Source organism: Penicillium concentricum, assembly GCF_028827145.1.
Source record: "Penicillium concentricum strain IBT 3081 chromosome Unknown utg000004l_segment0_segment0, whole genome shotgun sequence".
Taxonomy (NCBI): domain Eukaryota; kingdom Fungi; phylum Ascomycota; class Eurotiomycetes; order Eurotiales; family Aspergillaceae; genus Penicillium; species Penicillium concentricum.
Window position 1 is genome coordinate 2,375,977 of NW_026622757.1, and position 11,172 is coordinate 2,387,148.

The following is an 11,172-nucleotide window of genomic DNA, read 5'->3' on the forward strand; positions in this document are numbered from 1 at the left end:
GAGTCGAAAATAGATCGAAGCAAATTGAATATAAGAGCCTACCCATTATAGACACAACAGCGAAACCCATATTCGGTCTACGGTGTTTTTGATAAGAATGTTACTAGAGAAGAAAAATACAACCATACAATATAGAGAGATGAAGAGAGAACAATAGGGCCCTGAGGAACTACAACTACACCAATCCAAGTAATCAAAAACAAAAATCCCAAGTCATTGCATTTCCAATGTGCTCCATGAGATATCCCAATTACAGTTCCATCCATCCCATACCCCGTACACAAAACAAAAAGGCATTGCAGGTCATCACAAAGAAAAAAATAAGAGTACCTACTCGAAGACCCGATATCCAAGATCTCAAATCTGCCTCTCCTCAATGCATCCGACCCAGCGACCGGCGCCGAGTAAAAGAGATTGAAGGAAAGACCATAGAATCAAAGTCCGAGTGGAAAGAGAAAAAAAGAATAAAAAATATCAAAGACCTCGGTCTTAGTTTTCAGTCCGACCCTGTTCGGCTGTGGATTGTTCGTAGCTCTTCTTGCCGAGCTTGGCGAACAGCGACTGGGGCTTGCCGGCACTGTAGAATATGAATTAGCTTGAGTCTAACGTATAGCGGATGAAATCACATACTTCTTAAACCGCTTGCCCTTGATATCGCTCAACTTCTTTGTGCAGGGGCTCATGATATCGTCCGAGGGGGAGACGTAGGAGGTTGGTTGTCTGTGATGGGTTAGTTTCTTGTATGATGGAATTATAAGAGAAAGATGGGGATACTCACTCCTCGCCTGTTACTTTGCCTTGCAGCACCTGGCGGTGGTACTCCATTGATGAGATGTCTGAACCCTTCAAGTCGGTCTTGTCACTTGCGTTCAGGTGGGTGTTGGTTGAGCGGTCGGCCAGAGGCTGAGCTTGTGTAGTTGCGTCCATTTTTATGGATATGTAGATATTTGAATGTGAGAGATGTATAGTGCGTAGAGGATTGGGAGAGGTTAAAAACAAGTCGGATAAGATGGAAAGGTTCGACGGGTGTGTTGGAGAAAAATGGGAGATTGTTGGCTGGGCAACGGAATATGACGCCACATATGAACTTGGGATATTCCAAGGTGACTAGACTACATATTACAGGCTTTGTTTATTGAATGTCTGGGGTTTGCAAGGAATTCAAATCACTCTAATAATAGTCACAGTAAACATAGTAAATATAACCAGTGGGAATCATATCATCTAAACATTGATAGTACACGCAGGGTACAGTGTACAGATGCAAAGCAGTAAACATCAGTATGTAGGGTCATAAAAATACGGCTAGAGCCATTATAGCCATTAAACGATCACAGCTCACGCGAACGTGAATCATCGGTAACCAAGTCGACATCAGCCGGTGTATCCAAATCCAGGTCAGCAGGTCGCCCATTCAATACAGGCGGCGTGCTATGAGAACGAGGCTGTGGTGTCACCAGAGTAGGCAAAGACATAGACTGGGGAGAGCCAGGTTCTTCCGCTTTCTCTGTCTCCTCTACGTCTCTTTCTGTTGGGGAAGAAGAGGTAGGAGTCGGCGGGGAATAGGGCGCGGTCGGACTACCAGCGCTATTTTGGTCGGACGAGTCAGAGAGGTTTCTGCGATGGCCATTGTTCTCACGGTATGAGGACGAACTTAGGCGTGTCGACCCCGGGCTAGCCGATGGAGAGGCAAAGGGTGGAGATGAAGACCGCAGACTGTAGGACCGAGCAACCATTCTTTGAACGGCAGGGAATTCCATATAGTTGTTTCCCGACCCCCGCGAGAACAGGGCGAGGGCAAAGCAGCAGAGGACCATGATGCTCTGGATCACGGTGACTCGCTTTTGGAAAACTAGTTCGTCGGCAAGGACTCCGAGCTGCCTGCTGAGGGAGTGGACTTCTTGGTGGTACTGCATGCGCTGGTGCTCAAATTCAAGAGCAACAGACTTCCAGACGTGGTCGTATTGCTCGCGGAATTCTTTCAATTCGTTGAGAACAGTAACGTTGAGGTTTTCGAGGAAGGTGGATGTCTTTGTTAGCTGCCGCTTCTCAACCTTATTGAACGCATCACGCAAGATGCGAGATTGTTCCTCAATATAAAGGAGAGACAAGGTCGAGTTTGATTCAAGCATCTGGAGCCGCTTGTGGACAGATTTGAAGAAGGATTCTTGGGTCGTGGGGTTTGCCGATGGCGGCTGAGTGTTTGTAGGTCTCGTCGACTCTGGAGGAATGTTCTGCTCCTCTTTGGGATGGGTTGTGGCTTTCCCTGTCTCGGATGTGGTGTTCTGCTGAGCAGGCTCAGATGATATGCCTGAGGCATCCGGAGGAGTCACGGCATTTTTGGTAGGCTCACCCTGCTTTCGAGTATCCTCGGCTTTTGGCGGGACGGGTGACCCGACATTGGTCGCGGAGGGACTGCCTCCAACTGCAGCAGTAGAGTTCTGTTTCGGTGGTGGATTGGTCTGAGCCACTGTACCTGTCGTCGACGGAATCGCAACAGGCGATCCATCATTGATACCGCATATATCGTTGTGTTTCGCAAAAGGCGACACAGCCTCTAATAGAGGGTTCGGACAAACCGCATCCACTGTAAGACTAGGTTTCACAGCAGGAATGATCTTCTCGACCGGCACCTCCACAGGCTTGGTTTCCACATCTCCGGGAAGCGCATTAGCCTCACTGGCCTCCAACTCCTCAACTTCAGCGCGGTCAGAGCTCTCGCCATGCTTGTACTCTTCCATCATGGTGGTACCATGCACCCGAATTAAGCTGACAGGGCAGAAGAACTCATGTCCATAGTGCGTGAGGAACTCAATCCGAAGGTATCGAGCCCAAATAAGCGAGTTCTCTACTGCGAAAGCTTGCACCTCACGAGTATTGCGTGCCTCATAGACCCCAAGTTCTTTCCACTGGTCCGGTTTCGCAGGATACCGATCTGAGACGCTAACCCGGAATGTGTGGAAGATGGAGCTGAAGAACTCATAATTTGCAAGAACAACCGTATCAACGAGAATGTCATCGCACAGTTCCAGAATAAGAAATTTGTTCTGTGCGCGACACTCGTTGAGCATATAGCTATCTTTATTCTCAATAAGCACAGAAGACGAACCCTTGCACTCAGGATTCGTCTTTAGCACTGTAGCCGCGCAGTCAAAGGAAGCATAGTTGAACCGCTCCTTGCAAGTAGTGCCAGCATCCTTACGACGCGACGCATCTCTCTGTAGCGCACCCTTCCCGTGAACATCCCCGTCGCCTCTTCTATCCGCGTTCCCCGCCTGCCCGTCGCGCGACGGGATATGCGATCCCCAAGCGGTAGGACTAGCCTCGGGCGTCTCAGCACCGAACCCACCAAAGTCCAACTCGATCTCGGAGTCGTCGCCCAACGAGTCCAAAGCATTATTGATGCCTGTCGGCTGGCGACGGTCTTCCTTTCCAGCTGCCGCAGCACGTCTGCTCCCTCCGACATTCTCGGCTGATTGTCCGACCTTCGCTAGGTTCTGCTTCTTCCAGTCCTCGAATGAGAGGAAACTAGCACCGTCCAATAGCGAGTCCGTGTCTTGGTCCTGTTCTGCGATCTGGTCTGGGGTCGTTTTCGCTGTCTCTTCTGGTGTCCCGCTCGAGACTGCAGGTGAATTAACGACTGGATCGTTGGCTGCTGCACTTGGATCGGGTGATGCCGAAGCAAGATACATATCGCGACCCGGTCCCCAGCGCGTCTCTAGACACGGCGGCAGGTTGAAGAGCTCCGCCTCCGTCTGCCAGGTACTCTTCGTCGGACATGTTGTCACTGGTGTAGTGGGGAGAGCAGCTTGCGCGCCGTTTGGGAGTGGCTGGGCGGTCGCATTAGAGAGCGCGGTGGGGCAGAGGGCCAAAATGACTGAGGCTTGGTATATCCAGAAAGTCAATGACCGGCCTGCGGTCAGCATGCTGTCGGTCTGATGATCTGATAGTCACACTTGTATAGCTCCCTGAGTTCAGCTATGATTTCGACAGCGCTATGCGCATTGTGGCTGGGAGTAAAAGCAGTTGACTCGAGAATTTTTTTATTATTTCTAAGAGATATTGCGAAGCAAACCCAAGCTTGGCGACAAATAGCGGTCTCCAAAAGGAATGGGGATGGGCAAGAGGGACCGGTGGCATCAACGGGCTCTGACCGCCTTTCCAGGGCTCTACAAGACGATAAGACTATAACAGCTAACCTTGACTATAACATTCAATCTACTGATTTACAAAGAGCACAATTCTTCGCGGATGGTAATCAATTTTCCCTTTTGTGCCATATAACTAGTTACAGTACAACACGAAGAGAGAAAACGGCCGCGTTTCAAGTCATCCTGCTAGGCCAGATCGACTTCACGCAACTCATTCCACCTTTTCCCGGAATAATCCACGCCAACCATGTAGTTCGTATGAGAAGGTCTCCCACCAGAATCAGATATCCATCAGCGCATTCCGAACCAGCCTTCTAACCTTTTTGTGGTTTTTCGTATTCGTTGTCTCCGCCATTGTCCGTGACCCTCGGTCTGATATTGTACAGAAAGAAAGAATAAAAAAAACAGTTTGGACGAAGGGGGGTGATGTAATGCACGTGGCAATGCACCGTTGAGGGTGGACGGAAACAAACGAAACACTCAATCCGAGAACAAAGAGACATAAGACAAAGCGGAACATTAATTTATCGTGGGTAATTTTGAACTTTTTTTTCCCAACTGAATCGAAACATGCAAGCAGACATCAACATTGAGGGGGAGTATAGGGTAAAAGTAGAGTGGAAATGCGGAATGCCGAGAACCCTAGAAGTGAGTCTCATGCCACCCGCCGACGAGGTCAAGATCGTCATCGACGCTTCCATCGTCAGGTAGGAAACTTTGGGAGACATTGCTGCGCCAATCCTGTCGTTCAATCAAATGGCGACGGCGATTGTCCATGGGCGATGCGGGCTTGGTTTTGGTCTGGTGGTACCCGGAAGTGCCTCGGCCCCAATCGTGTCGCCGACTGTTCGCAACAACGCTCTTGGGACCAAACACCTCACGCGACTTGCGAGGCTTGTACTTGCGCGCTTCGTCCTCGGGTTTGTACTTGCGTCGCACCTCACCAAGCATCGACCACTTATCAGCACTAGACGGCTCGGGTGGGGAATTCCGCATGGGGCGGGGTGTGCTGCTCGACGCACTCGAGTCGCTGTCTTCGTCCAGAGAAAGATCCCCTAGTACATGAGGTTCCATCTTCAGATCCACATCTGAGCTTTGAGAGTCCTGGTTGAGAGAAGCGGAGTCCGGCTCGCGCAACTTTGGGAGGGCAGCTCCCTGGCTCTCTTGACTCCAGCTGCGAGAGTTCTGCTCCCGGCGTTGCATCACGGCCAGATCCTCATTCTCAGACTCCTCTTCGTCCCACATGTCGCACCAGCTCTTTGAGATCTTGTCGGCACCTTTGTTGTTGCCAAAGACCATCGACAAAGAAGGCAGGGGCTTTGTTGCATGAGATGGCAGTGATCCAGTGATGGAAACCGGATCAGAGCGAGGAAGACGCGGCACCTCACGCTTGCGAAGGTTGAGCAAGACGAAGGATTCACTTAGCTGAGAGTCCAAGACGGAAGCTACTGATGGAGTTTCCATATGAGACGAAAACCACGAGGATCCCGCAGCTTCGGAAGCCGGGAACAGATCCTCAGTGTAGCTTTCGTTATCCGGGATGGCAGAGAGTTGTCGAATAGCCTGGGGAGGGCTCGACTGGAGCGCCTTGGCCCATGGGAAAGAATCTCCCTGGTTGACATGGGGGCTCTGGAGGGACGGGGTGCGAAGGGGTTCGCGGTTGGCGCTAGCGGCAACCACCTCGCGATCTTCGGTGCAGAACTCATCAAGAGATTCGTCGTCGGTAGTGAAAGAGACGGCGCGGAGGATGCAATCACGCACCTCCAACAAAGACCTCTTGGTGGGATCAATGGTCAAGGCATGGGTCAGAATCTCATAAGTGTCCTGAGACATGTTGGGGAAGATGTCGAACAGCGACTGGCGATCGCGCACGTAATCCGCAAAGAGTACATCGGACTCGGTGGGGGTGACAAAGGGATTCCGAGCAAACAGAATGTTCAACAGACAGATACCCACGGACCAGATGTCGGCCTTTGCGGGAGAGTATCCTGTCATGCTCGGATCATATTGCTCGGGGGCCATGTAGCGGTCGCTGCCAACACAGGCCTCGTGACACCACGAATCTTGCGTAGCAAGACCAAAGTCGCCAAGCTTCATGGAGCCATCCTGTGTCAGGAAGATATTCTCCGGCTTGATGTCACGGTGGTACAAGCCATTGGCATGCATGAAGTCGACGGCACTAATCAGCTGAAGCATGAAATCGCGAACGTGCTCAGTCTCAAGTGGACCACGGTTGAGGCGGATGGCCTCGTATAAATCTCCATTGGCACAGTACTCCAAAACAAGATATTTATGAGTCTCGGTGTCGAATGTATGAACCAAGTTGACCAGGTTCGGATGGAAACCAAAGCGTCGGTGACACTCGAGTTCTTCGAAGCGATCGTCGTCAGAACTCGTTGAGGGGCCCTTGACTAGACGTTTGATAGCAACGTCTTGCCCTGTTTGAGTATCAGTGGCAAGGAATACTATTCCAAAAGACCCATGATTGAGGGGGGCCACAGTTCGAAAACGACCATCCAAAAGTTGGCCTTCAACGAATTCTTCTTTCGAGCAATCCATGATCGACATGTTGGCCTGATGATCCCGAGAACGACAAATGCAGAGATGAGATGAAATGGGGGAGCGGAATGTGATGCTCCAACAAAGAGATGAAGTGAAAACAAATCTATGAGCCGCTCAAAAGAACACTTTATGTGTGTTCAAAATGCGTCGGAGTGTGATAGGCAAAAAGCAACCAGGCTAATGAAGATTAAAGACAACGAAGAGAAGTATCAGGCGCGGGATCCAAGGTAAATAGGGATTGGCGAAAAGAAGAGCCGGGTGTAGTCAGGAGATTGAGGCGAAGGGAATCCTGACTTGGCTCGCAATGTCATATAAAAAAATGTACTGGTGAAAGTTGATAGACAGATGAAAAGAGGAGAGAATGATGGCGCAGTGGCGCAGTTGAATGAACCCGGACAGGGGTTGTTGATGCTAAGGAAATGGGTAAAGACCGTTATGTGCTCATTTGTATGTCGTTTTTCGTTGGTTAACGGGAAGGGGTCCCAGATGGACGACACGAATGTGTCAAGAGATGGACAAGTGTTTGAAAGTCGGCCTGATACCGGATGAATCGAAGAGAGTTGAGGTAAAGCGCTGCGTAATATCGTAATTGGAAAAGGTCAAAGATGTATAGGAGAAAAAAAAACAGGAAAGAATCCTATGAACACCGGGTCCAAGGTCGAAGGCTGTGACTCAAGTTGAATGTGTTTGAGATTAGTGAGTCATGAGAGGCCAGATAGAATTGTTCGGGCAAATTGGCAGAGCGAATTGAGGGATCCGGTAGGAGCACCCTTCTAATCCAAGCAGGAAAAGTAGAGATACTCGATGCCAGGTTGCCCCTGAGGTATGAAACTCCCGAAGTGCTCTCACAACAAGGTTCAACCGAGGAAACGTATGGTTACCCGCAACGCAGGCAACACCTTCGTGTAGATTGAAGTGACGAAGGCTGGAGGTATTGATAGCACAATGGGTATCCGACAGACCGAGATTTGGACCCTTTTATCAAGTTGATGGAAGTGAGTCACCCGAGCTCAGGGTGGACCCAGAAGACCAAGGAAAAGGGGGGCTTAGGACGGAAAGGCGAGAGGAATACTCTTTGCTCAAGAGAAATCAGGATCAGACCTTTGAGCTTGGATGTTGTCGAGATAAGAGTATAGACCGTCCAGGTTTGGTAGTGTCTTGAGGTTGATGGCAAGCAGACACGGCGATCTTGGCAACCTTGGAATCGTTGGAAGTGATAGAAAGGTGACGGATAAGTGATGGCAGAGAGAGGATCGGAGAGGGTAGAAGGGCGGACGGGGGAGATGGAATATAGGAGAACGATAAAAAAGAGATGATAGGAGAAGAAGAAGATAGATGGTATAAGGGGAGAGATAGAAGGAGCCAGGGAGAGAGAGGTGTTGTAAAGGCCGTGAGGGGAATTGGAGAGGCGAAATGATTGGCCATACAGTCTGAAACCGTAATATACCGGTCTTCCCTCGTGGGCTGTTCATCCGTGTGATCTGCACCGCCCACCTAAGTTGACTGGCACCCGAGGTCCTTGGCCCGTTTCCGTCTCCCGGGGAAACTGGTAACGTATGGAATGAATACAGGTATTGTAATGGCCCAATCGACCAGGCTCTCCAAGTTTCATGAACCTTCCAGGCATTCCTTATCCTTGGTAAAGGCGTCAAATGTCTACGTGATATTTCCAAGGTTGCCAATCCATGGTTTTCGTTGAAATCAGTTTATCTACGATAAGATGATAACGTTGAATCCCATTGTTGGCCGGTTCAATCCGAAGTTTGGGCGATCACATCATCTACTTTTCTTCAAATTTCAGATTTCAGACTTCCCGAGTTCCCAAACTTCCCAAACTTCCCAAACTTCCCAGATTTTGGTTCAGAGGGCCAGTCACAATGACGGTTGACATCAGCAGGGGGAGGTTTTGGAGTTTCGTCGGCCGAGGGCGGATCAAGGTGGCGCGCTATTCCCAATGCGTATAATTGCGCAGTCAATTCTGGGGAGACCAACCAATCAGAATACAGTATCTGGCCACTATTTACAGGCTGCATGACGCGATAGAGTGGGATGGCGTGATCTCTTCTGATTGGTTCACCCCGGATACCTACTGGCCTTTATGCTGTCCAAGGTTTTATGCGTACTATGCGCTGTGCCTATGGGAAGGTACCCTTCCGCAGGTACTCATGCATGGTGTGGACCATCCTAGACTAGCATGTTATCTACAACGTTCTTTGCCGCGCGGGATAAGACAAGATTCGATATCATCCAAGCATGCGGGGTTGATGCAAAGGCGACTATCTTCTATATCAGAAGCAATATCAAGGGATATGGATCGGACCCAGTTACGGATGCCCAAGTAAAAGGACGTTGAATCATCCCCAACAAGACACGTTGTACTTCCGAGTGGAGCGTGCTCCCAGCTGTCATGAACCCCCAACCACCTTTCAGACACCCACGCAGCCCTGTTAAGCGGTGAAGGGAATGTCCCTCGCTGCCCAGGTGGTCTAGGCTTACATCAGGTTTGACCGCCTCCTGTGGTCTGCAAGGTTTGACCTTGCAGGTCTCAAGATCGATAGGTACGATGTACATTTTGCATTCAAGGCATGCTCAGAAGTACATCATCTCGAAACGAGACGGAGTTGAGTTAGTGTGGATATGTGGCACGACTTCGGCGTCCGGCAAACTATGCATCACGCGACGTCCCATCCATTTTGCGTCTATCACCCCATTCAAATTCCCATTCTTGTCGGAAATTTCAACCCTCCCAATCGAATTCTTGGGTTGTACATCTGATATGAGCACATCTACCCCCTTTCGGTATAATGTCCCTAGGTGCATGGTACCTAGCATATCGTACATCGCACGCAATATAGCGTATACAAGATACTACCTAGGTACTTGGTCTGCATTGCAAGGGGATCTACGGAAAGACCGTCGATGCACGGCTCAGTTTCTGGTCCTGATCTCCCCCTCCATCAGCCATTGCCGTTGGCTCCATGATTATCATTGCCGTTCCCTTTCATGCAGTCTCCGAGTACAACGTATAACGTCAATAGTAACCTCCATACAAGATATGCTGCATATATATCAAACCTAGTCTACACTAGACCTTCCCAAGCATTCGTCATCTAGTGTTACTCGTGCATCAAAAAGCGATCAGCGTGTAAGAACCCCCAATGATAGGTTTTATACAACCGCCCTATCAGCCCCTGGATATTGGTTGAAACGTGTCTCTTTGTTTTCGGGGGTACGCTTGCGTGGTGTTTACCTTGGTTACGTACTCTACACATAATGTCAGATGTATAAATATACCAAGTGGAGTTATCTTCCGAATCCGGCATCTGATGAGATACCCGTGGACCCGTGGACGATTTGCCTTATCGGAGCATACTTCCGGGTACGTCCACTTATGGGCAATGGGAGGTATCCTCCGATAGGAACGATAAGAGTAAACAAATAATGTCCCAGGTGGTTCCGAATCATCATCGACTATCATAGACTATCATATACCCCGCACGATCGTCATTCCATGATCATATCCGGGTGAGTTTTGGATGTGAATGTATCTTCCAAGGTTGTAATCAAAGTTCAATAATGGAAGTTGCCCTAATGGACATAAGTAGTGGACACATATGTAGTGGCTTATCGCTCCCGGTACAATATATACGAGAACATGCCAAGTCAAAAAGAGGGGTGAGATAATGAGGTGCCACTTCCCCGGATTCCAGTCTCAGCTGGTTTTCCTCGTATCTTACTAGTAATCTAAATCTACAAAAGTATGTTATAGTCTTTGTTACAATATACACAACTAGAGCCAGGTTTAATTGTTTTCAACTATAAGCTCAATGTGAGTTGAGACAAGAATACGTTAAAACCGGCACAATGCATATGGCTTGTGCAACTACGGAAGTACTCCCTATACATTTCCAGGACATCAACATGCATTTGCATTGCCCCATATACGGAGTACAAAGGGATCCCAGCCTCCTGTAGGTCTCTTTTTCTCCGTGTACGACTCCGCATTGCAGAAAAAGAAAGCAAAGATTAGAATTTTCAAGGTCGATGCAAGGGTCGTCATTGCCTGAGGCCTTTTTTCAAAAAAAAAAAAACTTCAGACGCATCATGTGTAAGACCTTTCATGCTGTGTATGTTTATGCTATGTCAAGTTCGTAGCCGTTGCCGAGTCAACATAAGCATGTCTCCCCTCCTTTTTTTTTGCCTTACATATCGAGTCTGTCGCCTTGTGAGGGGGGGGGGATTATATCGACGAATAGGCTACTACAATGTGCAGTATATCCCTCAGCAACCCCGTTGTTGTAGTTCAGTGATTGGCTTATCCGATGTCTTTTATGCTACCCGTGTTCGGAGTCCGCATTCCAAGTAGTCATCATCTTATATTAAGGTTGACATATAGTCATACCACCCGTGGACTCTTATAACGGTTAAGTCATGTTGTTTACTAGGTATATCCCAATAG

At 49.1% G+C, this 11,172-nt stretch overlaps 3 protein-coding genes across 3 annotated transcripts; all 3 read right to left on the bottom strand.

Moving 5' to 3' along the window:
• Window positions 1-489: 489 nt before the first annotated feature.
• On the bottom strand, window positions 490-927 carry N7517_009856 (Spo12 family protein; the record flags this gene model as incomplete). Its single annotated transcript, XM_056727579.1, has 3 exons — window positions 490-577; window positions 631-720; window positions 779-927. The coding sequence occupies 3 exons, from the start codon at window positions 925-927 to the stop codon at window positions 490-492; spliced, it is 327 nt and encodes a 108-aa protein (XP_056576151.1).
• A 404-nt stretch (window positions 928-1,331) lies between these two features.
• N7517_009857 (Sad1/UNC domain protein) lies at window positions 1,332-3,926 on the bottom strand (the record flags this gene model as incomplete). The annotated part of the gene is made up of 1 exon (XM_056727580.1): window positions 1,332-3,926. One exon carries the CDS (start codon window positions 3,924-3,926, stop codon window positions 1,332-1,334), a length of 2,595 nt encoding a protein of 864 aa, XP_056576152.1.
• An 867-nt stretch (window positions 3,927-4,793) lies between these two features.
• Window positions 4,794-6,719, bottom strand: N7517_009858 (putative serine/threonine protein kinase; the record flags this gene model as incomplete). Its single annotated transcript, XM_056727581.1, has 1 exon — window positions 4,794-6,719. One exon carries the CDS (start codon window positions 6,717-6,719, stop codon window positions 4,794-4,796), a length of 1,926 nt encoding a protein of 641 aa, XP_056576153.1.
• Between the last annotated feature and the right edge of the window lie 4,453 nt (window positions 6,720-11,172).